Source organism: Drosophila mojavensis, unplaced genomic scaffold, assembly GCF_018153725.1.
Source record: "Drosophila mojavensis isolate 15081-1352.22 unplaced genomic scaffold, ASM1815372v1 contig_80, whole genome shotgun sequence".
Taxonomy (NCBI): domain Eukaryota; kingdom Metazoa; phylum Arthropoda; class Insecta; order Diptera; family Drosophilidae; genus Drosophila; species Drosophila mojavensis.
Window position 1 is genome coordinate 8,896,028 of NW_025318906.1, and position 15,468 is coordinate 8,911,495.

At 36.2% G+C, this 15,468-nt stretch overlaps 3 protein-coding genes across 23 annotated transcripts; 2 read left to right on the forward strand and 1 right to left on the reverse strand.

Annotated features, from left to right (window-relative positions):
• The first annotated feature begins 1,183 nt into the window (after positions 1-1,183).
• Positions 1,184-12,001, forward strand: LOC6579160. 21 transcript variants are annotated; one of them, XM_032730277.2, is made up of 5 exons: positions 4,147-4,285; positions 4,354-4,444; positions 5,277-5,405; positions 5,474-5,531; positions 11,378-11,513. In XM_032730277.2, exons 1-5 carry the CDS (start codon positions 4,223-4,225, stop codon positions 11,424-11,426), a joined length of 390 nt encoding a protein of 129 aa, XP_032586168.2. In that variant the 5' UTR covers positions 4,147-4,222; the 3' UTR covers positions 11,427-11,513. The 21 variants fall into 21 exon arrangements, with proteins under 21 accessions (XP_015019012.1, XP_015018996.1, XP_015019009.1 ...); XM_015163526.3 differs by lacking the exons at positions 4,147-4,285; positions 4,354-4,444; positions 5,277-5,405; positions 5,474-5,531 and adding exons at positions 1,184-1,285; positions 1,345-1,390 and having other exon boundaries at positions 11,378-12,001; XM_015163510.2 differs by lacking the exons at positions 4,147-4,285; positions 4,354-4,444; positions 5,277-5,405; positions 5,474-5,531 and adding exons at positions 2,322-2,381; positions 2,451-2,493 and having other exon boundaries at positions 11,378-12,001.
• Positions 12,002-12,341: 340 nt separating this feature from the next.
• On the forward strand, positions 12,342-13,422 carry LOC6579161 (copper chaperone for superoxide dismutase). The gene is made up of 3 exons (XM_002005022.4): positions 12,342-12,451; positions 12,506-13,146; positions 13,210-13,422. The coding sequence occupies exons 1-3, from the start codon at positions 12,437-12,439 to the stop codon at positions 13,343-13,345; spliced, it is 792 nt and encodes a 263-aa protein (XP_002005058.2). The 5' UTR covers positions 12,342-12,436; the 3' UTR covers positions 13,346-13,422.
• LOC6579162 lies at positions 13,369-15,154 on the reverse strand. The gene is made up of 9 exons (XM_002005023.4): positions 15,040-15,154; positions 14,875-14,967; positions 14,701-14,810; positions 14,539-14,633; positions 14,354-14,482; positions 14,128-14,282; positions 13,924-14,068; positions 13,599-13,849; positions 13,369-13,541 (listed from the first exon to the last, which is right to left on the reverse strand). Exons 1-9 carry the CDS (start codon positions 15,079-15,081, stop codon positions 13,419-13,421), a joined length of 1,143 nt encoding a protein of 380 aa, XP_002005059.1. The 5' UTR covers positions 15,082-15,154; the 3' UTR covers positions 13,369-13,418.
• Between the last annotated feature and the right edge of the window lie 314 nt (positions 15,155-15,468).

The following is a 15,468-nucleotide window of genomic DNA, read 5'->3' on the forward strand; positions in this document are numbered from 1 at the left end:
ACTTTTAGTTTAATCTTGTCGTCATTGATTGATTGATTTGATGATGATCGATAGCTAATCCGTTGATGATCTTTTATCTTGTCTTATATATTGTTAGTTAATTGTAATAGTTCACTGCAGATATAAACTAGTCAGATATAAACTAATCTAGTCAGCTAGCAGTCCCTCTCTAGCAGCTCTATCTCTCTCTCTCTATTCAGCTTACCCCATCAACAGTTATGTAATTGTCATATCATATCAATGTCTTACGACTGTCCATGTGTCTTATGGAGACATTCATTCATTACACTATATTATTGTACAATTCAATATCAATTGCAACGCCTGGGGATTGTGGGTTGAGAGCCGTGAAGCGTGCTCCCTGTCGCCCTGTCATTGTGTGATATCACCTCCAACGAATTGGGCATGGCTCGATGGCCCGTCAGCGCTTTGGCTCGCTGGTTACTGGCTGATTGTGAGGCGTTGCCAATTGGTGTGGCCAACAAAAGAAATGCTGAGCTATGCTATGCTATGCTATGCGGTCTAATTAATTTCAGTTCAAGGCAAGTGCTCTCTGCCCTGGCCATAAATCCATTGACGATTTGTAAACAGGGGCAAGAAATTCGCATTTTGTTACAAATTCCATTGTTTTCGCCTCTTTGGCTCTTTTGAGGGCGGGGCTGCCCTCCAAGTCGCCCAGACTCTCCCAAAGGCTTATTATTCATCGCATTAACATTTCAGCATGTCTCGGGCTACCCCCCATAATTATCATTGTTGTAATTGCTTTTGCTTTTTATACGTAAATGGGTCAATTGTTATTGTTGTTGCTGTTGTTGTTGTCTTTGCTCTGAACTTGACTTGAGTATTTATTTAAAGCTTGTCTGTTGGAAATCTGTGACCTTTTATAGCTCACATTTCAATTGTAGCAAATGCGTTACCTTTAATTAAAAAGAAATCAAAATATCGAGCTGTCAAGATTTGGATTGTGCTGTACGTAATTTAACCGATAAGGCTCATGATTAAAATACATATGTATAATATATATATATATAGATATACCGTTGTATTCTTTATCGCAACGTTGCTTTTTGTTTCCGTGTAAAACAAAAAATAAAATAAAACAAAAGCAATTTATGTCTCCACTTTTTTTGTTAGCCACTCGTACTAGCAGCACTTCAGTTCGATTCCTAATTGCCGCTGTTAAGGATTGCCCAGCTCAAGTGTATTTATTTTTATGTTTTTAATGGCAACTGGCTTATGTATCTGCATCATATTTCTAGCTCTGGCATTTTTCATATTCATTAAGGTGAGCATAGAGTCATGGGCTATTATTAACTTTATTTATTTAAATACTTTTCTTTACAGATCGCCTGCCTGGGCATTGCAAGTGTGAATCGTCGACGCGTTGCTGGTGAGTAGATGAAATATATTCGTTATTCGTAAAAAAAAAATAAAATAAATCGTTAAATTGTGAATACTAACAACTATTATTCAATTTTAAAAAAGTAAAAGATTTACAAGTGAAATAATATTAAAAGACGGTTAGGCTTTAAATATTATTATAAAAGCAAACAAATATACAAAATTAAAAAATTTATATTTTTTTTATGTTTAACAGAGAATATACATATTCTTGTTTTACACTAAATTCAAATCAATAAAAAATGTAGATTTAAAAAAATTTTGGAGATGTCTTAAAAATAGCTTTATCTTTAGTTTTCTTGATATGAATATATATATATATTTTTTTTTTTTAATTTTGTATTTATAAGTTTTGGCTCTGGCAACAATCATTCCATTTTCCCAATGTATATATAAAATATAAAATATTTGTTTATTAATTTTTTTATTATTAAACTTTGTATACATGGCTAGCAATATTATAACTATTATTTATTTGTTGATTTATTATTTATTTAATTTTGTTTTCATTGAATATTTTTTTAAATGTTATACCTCCTTCTACCTTCCTTCTTAGGTCTTATGAGTAAGCAATTATTATGAGTAAGCAATTTCACCCTTAAATCTCCAACTTGTGTTTCCAGAAGCGTCTTCTCTCGAGCCAATCAAAATTTAAAATTTGCGCTTTTGGCTTCAATTCTTCTGGTCAGAGCTTTTAAAAGCTTTGCTACATATACAATGTATCTTATATGGGAGATTGTGGGTGTACTTAATCAATATTTGATTAGCCAGGCATCACAGCTTTTTTACTGTTCGATTATAATTTTGATAAGCCCCTTACAGCTGGCAGCCCCATGAAAGTTGGGCGCTATCAAAATTCGTCCAAAATTATTTGTTTCTCTTGTGTCAGTTACATTTGTATTCGCCTGTAGTCAATATCAACGAGTCGAACAGATATGTTGGGCTTTTTGCTAATTGCCATGCTGTTCATGTATTGCCTTGTAAGTTTGAGGAGTTTCAAATAATCAACATCTATAACTATAAAGTCATCATCCTCTTTTTTGTTAAAGGCCATAATCGTGCTAACGCGTAAGCGACGTACCAGAACATCGAGTAAGTGAACCAAAACATATCAAAAAATATGAAATCATGATCTATATAGCATGCATTCATTCATGTTTGTCTGCACACCTGTCTAGCTTAAATGAACAATTATTTCATTATGTTTATCACATTCTTGAACGATTACAATTTCGCTCGACTGATAGAGTATATACGTATACATATATATACATGATTAAAGTGTTTGTGCCTCAGTTGTATTCGTACAGAGTTCAGTATAAAATGATTGGCGCTGTAGTGATTGGCATCAGCCTTTTCGCATTCAGCTTATTCTTCTCCTGCATTGTAAGTTGGATTTGTGGAGGGTCAGCTGAGTATTCTCTGCTTATAATTTAAATATTGTATTTATAGGCCTTAAAAATGTTCCTGCGTAAGAGGATTAGACGTGGTAAGTTTTCGTCATTCTATTATTATAGGCTCGATTTAAAGTTTGTGAGAGAAACTTTTTCACACAAATAGTCGACACCTTAATACACTTTTTCATAAAAATAAATACTTCTTGTTGGGTTTTTTTTTTTTTTTTTTTTTTAAATTTTGTTTATTTTGTTTCCATCTCAAGTGTTTCTAATTGGTTCTTAATTAAAGAGTATTTTTATTTCGCATCGAAATTAACTTGATTGCGGTTTGTGTGAGCGATAAGTATTCTGATAAGGCTAAGGAATGACTGTATAAACGAATATGTCAACGCAATTGATCACATTTTTGTGTAATTAGTAATGCTCGCTCATAAAGTGAATAGAGTATATACGGTTTCGGTTTCTTTTATCTAAAAGAACACAGGGCATAAGCTTGTTTGATAAGTTCAAACTTTTACTCAAACTATACAGGTTTCCATATGTAAAATAATGGACCTACAGATCAATATATAAACTATAGATATGTATATATATGATCATAATCATGAAACATAAACAATCTTTCGATTTGAAACCTGAACGAGTATTATGCAGTCGGTCGAATTCAAGTGTGACATTTGTACTTCTATTTCTATTGATAAAGTTCCATGTATATAAACATATAAATGATATATGAAATGATATATAAATGATATACTTTCTATTCTTCTTCTTCTTTCCTCTTCTATTCGCAAAAGTCATTATTGGCTGACATTTTGTCAGTAGATTAACTTTCAAATGGGGACCCCTGTCTTTGACAGGTAAAACATGATTAGATAACCAATCGCACGAGTTAGCAGCTCTGAAATATATAAAAGTTCCATTGATAGCATTTAAATGATATTAAGCGATATACGGATAGGTAGCCAATCACAATCCGGCATTTCCCGAAAGTCCGTCATCGAAGTTTGTTGTTTTGTTTTTTTTACTGTTTATTTATTCGAGCGCCTTGCGAAATGGAACACGGATATTTGGAACTGACATACTGCGTATTGTTAATAATTGTGCTCATGATATGGGTGAGCTGACATGTGACTGTCAAAAAGGAAAGGGTATAAAGTCGAAGACCATTACTGATAAGAATCTTTGCACTTCCGAAAGGTGTTCGCTACAAGTTGTAGGCGCGGTGAGACAACGCATGAAGAAACGTCTACGCAAAGAACTAACCGCAGACCCAACCGAACAGCAGCCAGAGATACGAGAGTTAGCGGTAAGCTTTTCAGATAAAACAGATTCATATCTCAAGTGAGTCTGCGATCAGTTCAGTCTTTGTTAAGTTTGCAATACAGTTAGTCGTCCCTAAAATATCTTGTTCTTGACATAATATGGACATATTATGGAGCGTCATTTTTATTGGCTTCTTCTTTATTGTCATCTACTTCGCCTGGGTGAGCTTTCACTGTGAAAAGATGCTTCAAGTCTTCAGTCTAATATATTTTCAAATTATTATCTATAGATTGTAGATAATATTTTACACAAAATCAATGAGGAGAGAATTCGAATTGCTCAGCAACGTAATGCCGTAATGCCAGCCCCAAGTGCTCTGGGTAAGCTACCTACCTATACAAAATCAACAATAATTTTGTGCCCTGTAAATGTGACTTTGGGGTATATTGACTTTGTAAAAAATATAGGAAATTGACAGAGCAAGGCGTGACGGGTAGAGTCAATGAAGTCTATATGTTTGCCTATTTTGAATATATATGAGCAGTCGCAGACCTCAGGGTATCCCCAAGTGTTGCACCGTCTCTTTGTGGCCTTTATTTCTGTTAGTTGTTTATTAATGTTGATAGCTGCATAATACTTAGTCAGCACTATTTACATTGACCTGTTAGAGTTTTAATCATTGAGCTTTTTTCTGTTAAATATTTCGCATCACGGGCTTCAAGCAAGCGCACATGGATTAGATTAGATAGTAAAGCTTTTGACTTGTGATGTGTGTGCGATACATATTTGATATGAGCTTAAGAACAGTCATATAAATATATATATATATATGTATTTGTGTACTCGTACATATACATGTTTTATGTGAAAGTAAACAATGCAATCTGCGGGCATCAGTCGTTGGTTGTTTGCCCATGGGAAAAATGAATCGAACACGTTCCTATTGGGAGCTACTGCCTTCTTTTCTAATTGGATCTATTGCGATTGTGTGGGTGAGCTTTACAGTTGTTTAAATACAAATTTGATTTATGAATACATTAGCATTAGACAATTGGACGACTTATATGGTAAGCTCTATGGAGATAAAATGTGATAATCAGTTATTAGCTAAATATAGAGGAGAACTTGAGTAAACTGTAGTAAAGCAGCAAAGCTCGAAGTACAGCCCTTATCTGCTTCTGTTTAATCATCATCAGTGCCATTCGTATCTAGATAGCAACCTAGTTTCATCCTCATTCATTTGCTGTCCAGTTGTCAGCTCAGTTAGCTCGCATTCAAATGGATATTATGGAATGGTATTACGCTATATCATTTTTGCTAATACTCCTTATACTCTTGCGGGTGAGTTGTGTAGTATATGGAAAGATACATATATCCTTTATAGTCAAGCATTTCCCGTTTCTCTTTAGACATATTTGGGTCCATTTCGGCATTGGAGCTCCTGCAGTCAAGTTCGAACGGAGCAGGGTGAGTTCCTTACAAAAGGCTAAGCAGCCTGGGGCTTAGATATCAGATTACATTTTATAAACTTTGCAATTAGCATAAGCTGTCAAAATTAAAGCAGATACATTTCAAATGTACACGGAATTTTGGTTCTGTGGCATTCTTATTGGGATCGCGGTCACGTTAATCTTACGGGTAAGCCGTCTCTAGCTCGATATGTGTCGAGTCCGTCAGTTCACTCAATTCCCCTCAACTCTCCGAAGGAGTGCTATCTATTTGTAAAACTGAAATTGGAGGCATGGAATAGACGGGTCTTGATGCGCCGTGAAGTAATGTTGCGGCTGGCAATCGAGGGTAAGATTCGACCATAGATCAAAATCACTCTAGATCCCTCCCCTTCCCCCTTTCCACTCATGAGTGGACGAGCTGGGAAAGCTTCAGCACAGCTCGAAACGCAGTAAAAAGCTTGTCAATTGATTAGATAACAATCCTTACCATTAAATGATATGTTCCTCGAGTGCTGCTAAACTCATTCAGCTAATTTCTAAGTTTTCTAAGCTCTGTCAGTGTTCGCACTTCGAACCGTTTGGCACGGGCAATGAATCCGATCGATTTTGTTTATATCCTGCTACTATTTCTCTTGGTGGCTATTGTAAGTGTGTAGAGTATATGCGAATTCCACTTCAATGTTCTTCAAGTTCTCTCTCTGCTCGATAGTTGTCCTTTAAGAGCCGACAATATGGGAATTTTGAGGACACAGAGAGCACGTTTGACCGATCTAGACGGGCCTCCAGCCTAACGGGTGCGTACTAGCCCAATACTTTAAATGTCATATCATATCATCATATAGCATTCAACTGATAATATGCTGCCGCTCAGATATGATACTAATATACATATATATGTGTGTCTATATTTATATATTTTTATTGATATATATTTATATATATACATAATTAATCACGCTCCACCATTTGAAATGTTGATAAGGCGCAAGTTCTATTTATCGTGACTGGCTCTAGACACTTTACCATTATAGAACAGTTACTTGTTCCGTGTCGAACATAAATCGTCGTCGATTTAGTTTAAGCTCTCAGTCATGGCCGTCGATGTCGCCCTATATCTTGTTTATTTTATTTCACTTGTCATTTTGCTGATTCTCTTGCGCGTAAGTTGTGGAGTTCCCTTCAGTCCCCTTCATACCTTCAGTGTGTTCACCTTTCGCCTCTTGCAGTTGTGCCTTATGTGTGCTAGGCGTAAGCCAGTTGTCACACCGCCACCGCCCGTGAATGGGCGTGGCCCGCCACGTGTGCTCAGACAAATACGCATCGATCCATCCGGCACGGCGACCGATATTACCGCAGGTGAGCTGCCGCAAAAATTTACAATGAGTTGAGTCGAGTTAGAAAGGCCTTATCTATAAGGCGGCTATTTCTGTACCCTCATAATTATAATTATAACCATTTATCGCAATACGATTACCATTTATACCCCCCATACACGCGAGCATCGCAACTTGTTTTGATGATGTTGCGTTTCTTGTGCCAAAAGGAGCTTTTCAAGTGCGTCTTTCCTATTCCTGACTTTCTCTCAGGTTTGATAACAGTCAAACAAATGATAAGCCGAGATAAAAATTCTGACTATCAACAGAGAATGACGTCAAATATCAACTATTAAATCTCTTAGATTTAATTGATAAGGCAGAGCGAATAACTTAAGCAGGAATTTCGCAATAGAATTGTTTTTTTTTTTTTTTTATCAATTTGATAGAGCTGTTTGATAAAAATTTGTATAGATAATTAGTATTTTTATATTAAAAAGAGTTTTCTCTCTTTCTCTCTCTAATCCAAATAAATCTAATTGACTTTGAAATTCCAATTGGTAATCGATTATAGTAAAATGTAGCTAAAATAGTAGTGGTTAGCTTTTTAAATAGTGTTTGAATTAACAGCAACAGCACTGACCTGGCTTAAACTTAAATTTGTTATTGATGTATTAGAATATTCAAATGATAGTATAAAAACCAACTATTTAATATGTATTAACTGAACTATACTTTTTCAAAGGTTTTCGACGTGGTGAATTCCAATCCCGAGCCAGAAGAGCTATATCAGGAAACAGTTTAATCTAGTAGTATAGAGTTGGACTTCTCTGCAGTCTTCTCAGTTTCTTTAATGTTAATATAAATAGGTGGAACAGTTACTCAATAGATTCATTAAGCAAATTGAAAGTACAACAGAATGTTCTCTTCAAAGTAATCCCAAATATACTTTTCAAGCTATGCTTAAATATATCTCTCATTGAAATGTGAAATTTATTCTTATATTCAAATGTATTAAGCATTCTTGACTGTACGATACTATGTTTAGAAAAGTTAACAGTTAAATGTATTTTTTCAAATACTCTTGATAGAACCGCTTAAGGTATTTTTTTAATGTAGCTTTAAATGACTCTTGACTATACCCAAATTTTCTTTTTAAGGATTATTCAGTATACTCTTCAAAATATACCCTTTAAGGTATTCTTGAATATGCGCTCCACTCTACATAATGTACACTAAAATATATTTATATAGCTAGACTTATATGTAAAATTTACTTTTCAATGTACATTTTGAGCTACGTTTAATGTACCCTTTCGCTCAGGTCGAACATAGTATACTATATTAGCAATATCTGGCCATTATAAATTTATAAAAAAAAAGATTAAGACTCCCGTCTCAATTTCCGGTTGTGATAGGCAATAATCGCTCATTCTGCTTCGCGTTCGTTCAGTGTGAAGCTTCATCGATAAATTAAGTTAAAACATATAGTATTTCCTAGGTGAGCAGCTGTCGCTCTGTTCTGCACCTTTGACATTGAAATCTTACGAATTCCCCACGACATTTAAATTTTGTGGAGCATGTGAAAAATGTTGGTAGTGAAATAATGGAATATAATTGCTTTACGCTGCCCGCTTAAGTGGCTTGTCCGTAATAGATTTATTACAGTGTTTTTGGTTTTTTTTTTTGTTTTAGTTGCTGCTTTGTTTATGCTTGTGTAATAATTAATTAGCTTGTGTCTCACACAATATAAATTCACACACACACATAAACACACACTGAATTAATTTACAATTGTTTGAATGCTTCCGCGCTTGGCGGGATTTCAACTTTGTCAAAATTTATGAACGTCCATATTTGTGATGTATTCTTAGACATTTAACCGTCTGCAACTGCGAGTGCACGAAGCTCCATGCAATGATGCAAATCTTATCTAATCAGAGTGAACCAGACTCTTATCAGACACTGCGGAACCCTCAACTGGAAGCACAACCTATATATTTGCCACCTGCCTTGGAATAGTGGCACTCTCTCTCTCTCTCTCGCTCTCTCACTCTCACTCTCATTCTTGTTCTCTCTTTGTGGGTGTATAGGAGCTGATAAGATGCTCCAAAGAATCGCAGAGCATGAAAATACAAACAGTTTGCCAACGGCGTCTGCGTGAACCGATGTGATTGAGTCCATAAAAGTTGTTCCATTTTGGCAATTTTAAAATTTAACGCTAAAATGTTGGATTTACTGTCCATATTCTCGGGCGTATTCATACTCTTTCTCTGCTGTGCCATTTGCTGCTGCTGCCTGCGCTTCGCCGTTTGGGCCTGCTACGAACTGTGGCAGACACGCACAGGTATGTGCAAGATTGTACATGAATATATGTAAGCTATATACTGGATTTTAGAGGATCTTACTGGTTTTCGACTTTCTTTATATACATTCAATTGGCTAATCTAATCATCGTTTATTACCTCTGACTCTGATAAGCTCAGTGCCAAACTTAAATATACAAACTTTCATGAAGTCATTAAATGACTGTTGGCCCAATTCGAAAAGTTAACTGAATGTTATTGAACTGTCGCGTTTAGGTTATCACTGTTAACTTGATTTGGGCAGACAGTTTCAGTGCTCTCTGAGTTTTCAAACCCAACGGATTAGAATACGTCAAACTATAATCATGAACGATATATTTACGTTCTACTTTTTTCTATTCTTCATAATGGTTGTCGTACTGCCCACGATCTATGTTTGTATACAGGTAAAAGTCAAAGGCCCGAAACTGTTTGCTTCGCCTATTATTATCTCTAAAAGTGTTCTACATTCATCTTAAAGTATGTGATGTGGAAACTATTATTCTCCTGCAGTTCCACTCGAACCGAATCGCCGCGCAATAATCGGGATATTCAGCTGAGCTCCTTTGGTATGTACAAGAATACCTATCCAGTGCGAACTACTTACACGATTTCATATAGTACGGAATGTGTATATGTATGCATGTATGTATATTATGCGCGGCTTGAAGTGTCTCTGATAAGACTCTCAGTTAGCCCTGTTTACGGCATATAGCCATTTCAAAAATCAGCTTTTATGTCTTTATTTATTATTCTTTTATTTCTTTGGTTTGATAAGCATGCTTGCTTCAGTCTACATCTGAACTTGCTGCAATATGGAAGTGGGTCCAGTTTTCTATTTCGTAGTACTTTTGCTAGTTGGCTTTCTATCCTATGCGCTGCTGCAGGTAAAACGTCGTGGAAAAAGTCGCTATAAATTTAAAGTCGCCTTAAAGTCGCCTTAAAGTCGCTTTAAATTAAAGCTTTACATTTGATTCTTTCGTTTCTCGGTTAGTGTACGATTATCTGGATTATCAGATGCTGTTGTCCTGCGGGGAATCAAAATAGCAACAGAAGACGAAGTAGTAAGTTCGTGTGTGTGTGTGTGTGTGAGAGAGAGAGAGAGAGAGTTGGCTCTAGTAAGCTTTACCTATGTGGTATTTTAAGCTTTTGCAGCATAGGTGAGCTAATTCTTACATGTGACCGCCAAAACATATATACATATACACATATTCACACACATATGCATATATTGCATATGTATATACGTCTAGTTTAGCAACTTCGTTTATCGTATTGCGTGCGGCTGTATACACATAATCTTATCACTAAAAACGAAACAAATACCAACGTATACAACTATGTATATAAACATATATATACACACTTACACACATACACATGTACGTACGCAATTTCGTATATAATATAATACATAGCCTACTAGTTGGGTATATAGGCACTATGATTAGTGTCCAACGTATCGTTGCCTGCGGCGGGCGTGCAAAAAATTATGTACCTTCTCTGAGACCGGGTCTCAATTGAAATCCACCTTCAAGATCAATTCGCTTATGGATTGGGGCGCTGAACTGGGCCTGCATGTGGCCATTTATTTGGGCTTAGTTTTCCTGTTCTTCGGCGTAGTGCCCGTCGTTTGCTTTTATGTGCGCATCGAGAACCGAACTCTGGCAAAGATTTGTCCGCCGCGCTGCCAACGCCAGCCCAGGCGAATCAATCGCAATCGCAGTGGTAACGTGTGCCAAAATATGAGGGCGGGGTTTATCTAATCGCTGGTTTTTGAACACCTAGCACCATTTGAGTTTGCTGCTTGCTTTATTATTATTTTGCTAGACAATTGACTTTTTTATTACTTTATTATAATGTATATATAAAGGAGTTTTTTTTTTTTTTTTGGCAATAACAATTGAGACGTAACATGACTCTGACGTCGTATTTGGCTTTGGTATTCGGTTTCCTGATTGCCTTATTCGTAATAAGCCAGTCAATCTATGTAATTATCGTGCAGATCATCGATCGACGAATCAAATTATCTTAAAAGTTTATCTCTTTCATTAGCTGGCTATGCGCATTCATCAATCCGTCTTGTTGAACCGCCAGAGACAACGTCAACGTCAAAGGCTTGGTACTTGCGTCGACTGTCTATATCACGATTTGATCTGAGATATTGCTAACATATGTCTTTTAATTATATGCTTATCTTGCAGATCGCCAGAACACTGTGGAGCTTGGACGTCAGCACAGTCGTTACGGTGATATTTTTTACATTGAACCAAACAGCCAGGAGGCCGCACGCATACAGGAGCAGCTGGAGAAGGATGAGAAGGATTTGCCCAGCTATGAAGAGGTCATGCGTATGTGCAATCTGACTACTCCCACGGCAGCTGCTGCAGCACTAACGCAACCGCCCATGATGGAAACGAGTGCCATTGGCATTGCTGCATTGCCTGCTCCACCATATTCGGAGATCGATCCGCACCGAAGCGTTGCGGCGCCACCTCCTTCAATTGCCACTGTTACAACTGTCAACATGTCAGAGCCCTCACCCTCTACCTCGCGTGCTGCACAAATTACCACGTAGCAATAGCCCCAGTGATCTAATGCAGACCAACATATCCCCAACTCCCACGCACACACAAACAAACAGACACGCAGAGACCCAGGACAAACAGTGTGAACCTGTCGCTGCAGCATTCCAGTGCCACTCTGGGCCGCACAAATCTCCGAATTTGTGTGCGATCCCCAATTGAGAAATAAAAGTGTGATTTTTAAATTATAAATATATACATATATATTTAGGTATTAAAGCGTAGATCTTCGATAATTGTAAATATTTGTACATATTTATAAATTTAAGGCGCAATAATTAATTAAGCAAATTAATACAACTGGTTAAATAAAATGTACTCTACATTATTTTAAATTTTTATTATGTATCTAAAAAACGAATTATTTATATTTATTAAAAGTACGATTTGTTATTCTGCAAATTCTATTAAAAATTTTTACTAGAACTTTCTTAAAACAAAATTTCTGTGACTTTTATTTATACGTTTTATGTTTACAGATTAACTAGTTCATTTCTTTTTCAAATAATGACACACTGACTCTTTTATTTAAATATCGATATAAAAATATATCGCACATCGACAACCGGCAATTGAGAATATCGATTCGAGCTATCGAGTCTTGTATATTTGTATATTTATCGACACCTTATCAAACATTATTTGTGTTTTTTTGACCAACTGCTTATAAGCAACGTAATGGACTCAACGAAGGTAAGAAAATAGTTAATTAAATAATTTTAAGCACATACTAACTGTGACATACAGATTGAGTTTGCAGTGCAAATGGATAAAGATGTTAAATCGTGTGCGGATAAGCTGCGGCGTGCTTTGCAGGGCATAGGTCATGTCGACATTGATGCGACCGAGGGACGTGTGATTGTGCAGACCACAGCACCGTGGTCCGAAGTACAGGATAAAATCGAAAGCACCGGTCGACGCGCTGTACTCTCCGGCTTTGGTGGCCAATCAGCGGTGGCACTCATCAACACAACTGGCTGTGTAGTGGACCGAACACCTGTGCAGGGCGCAGTGCGATTCACCACAATTACTGACAAACATGCAGGCGTAGTTGTGGACGGCGTTGTGGATGGACTGGAGCCTGGGCTACATGGCTTCCACATACACGAAAGTGGCGATGTGTCGAATGGCTGTGCATCGGTTGGCAATCATTACAATCCACGTAATTCTCCGCACGGCAGCCCCAATGCAGATGCAGCTGAACGACATGCCGGTGATTTGGGAAATATACGAGCCGATGAAACGGGTCGCGCTACATTCCGCTTTGTAGATCCAGCCCTGGATATTTGGGAGATTATCGGACGTGCTATTGTCATCACAGCCAATGCCGATGATTTGGGTTGCGGCAGCAATCCACAAAGTCGCATCGATGGCAATTCAGGTGAAAGGCAAGTTTTACAAATATATATATATTTTTTTTTAAACTGGTTATAATGGTGTCGTTCTTTTAGAATCGCCTGTGGAATAATTGCACGATCGGCTGGCATTTTGCAAAACTTTAAACGAATCTGTGCCTGTGATGGAGTAACGCTTTGGGATGAACGAAACAAGCCGCTGGCGGGCAAAGGGCGTGCCACAAAACTGTGAAATTGTAACATTGTCTGGGATGATTGTAAATATATAGATAAATTTTAATACTAAATATGCATATGACAAAAATCTAACAATTAATAATATCATTTTGCTTTCTGGCAAGTTTTAAACGTGCTAAATGGGTCTTGCACTTGGTTTTATAGGACTGCACCAGTTTGCCACCAGGAGAAATGGCAATTGCTGCATGAATCTGAAAGAATAATTTATTACAATTCAAATATATAAAAATATTTTACTTAATGCTTACCTCTACATAATCAATTTCTTGTTCGTAATGTATGGAATCCTCTAGCATATTTAAAACCACCTTAAACTGTTCAGTGCTTAGCACATAGGACATTTCGCCTATATTTTGCTTATACCACTTAGCATAATTATCCAAATTTTGTTGTATATTCATTGTGTTCGCTGCAGCAGCTCGCGCCGTGAGTAGTAAATGCAATAAGGTAAGCTGACAGCGAAATGTAGCCGCATGTAGCAGACGATTCTTGAGGTATTCTACGCGCAGATAATAAGTATTAGCTATTCAATATACATATATTTATATGCATAAGCAATTAAATATACTATACTTTTAATAAATGCTGCCGTGTCTGCATTAGCGCCGCTGGCTATGGACTGCACCAAAATTATATAGAATTTCCAATACTTAAAACTGGTTGACGTAGATACTTTAAATAGATGACTTAGTGCTTGCTCCTGATGTCTGCCAAGAAGCTAAAATGAAATTTCATTATTAATTCTTAAATTGTTCTATATATTTCTCATATATTTACTGTATCTGCGAGACGTTTGATGAAGATTAATTCATCGACTCCCTCATTAATCCAGGCGCTCAAATGCTTAAATGCCAGGCTAATATCGGCAGCCACATGCAACTCCAATAGACAGTTCAAATGCATTTGTATGCATACATTTAATAATACATCATCTATGAAAAGAGATAAGCATAAGAATAATAATAATAATAGAAAATGTTAAATTAATTTCAAAATCTTCTACCAGGCAAAGATTTACACAGCGGCGCAATATAGCTCAAATCGCTGATTTTAGGATTAACAGCCAGAGCGGTAAAGAGATTTCTTAAAGAATTTTCGAGTATATTATTCAGTCTCAGCATTTTTACAGAATCTGCAAATTAAACACAATTAAATTATTATATAATTTCCATAAATTATTTGCTTTACCATAATGAGCCGAAATAAAAAGATTTATTAGCAACTCATTTTCATTTTGCAGGAACTCTATTAATATCAATTGTAGCTGCTCATCGTTCTCAATACTGTGAATAAATAGCACCGATATATATGTATGTATAAGTTTTATATGGCTATATATCAAATATTTACCTGCATATATATTCTGTGGCAGTCAGAATTCTTAGTTTTTGCAACTGTCGCAGCACTCGAAAGCTACCAACACTTAAAGGCAATTGACAAAAGTATTTTGATAACAAGAGCTGCTTTGTGATAAACATTGTTTCAATAAATAAAATTCAGTTTCATTTGATATTTCCAGCGCACCTTTTCCTTTGCGTTTAGACTCTTGAGCAGATCGACAAGATCCTCGGTGGCACGTTTGCTCGTCTGTGCACTGTCGCATTGTTTCCGTAGCAGCTTTAAATATGATATAATAATATAATATAAATATGTTTATGTATAAAATAAAATAAAAATAGGTAAACTTACCCGGCAAGTAAATCCAAAACTGTTGCTAACATTTAGATTCATTTAATTTATAGTTTTGTATTTTTGTTTTGCCGCAAAAAGCAAGCAAGCAAGAAACAGTGTGTACATAAGATTCATATAAATAAATACTAAAAAATCATCTGCAGTATAGTAGCCCTGTTAATGTATATTTTTTAAATTTAACGTAAATTTAGTTAATTATAAATCTACTAACGATTTAATGGGCTAATTTATGTTAGATGTACATATTTACTCCGAATGGAAAATCAGTTGAAGGTACAGGTTTAATAATCAACATAGAGAAGAATATATATGTATATATTAATGCGAAAAGCTATGTATGATAGTTAAATATTTTGTTCAATTAATTTCATTTCATTCACGCGAATCAGCGAGTCAAAGCAGAGAGCGCAAGGATTCTGAAGACAA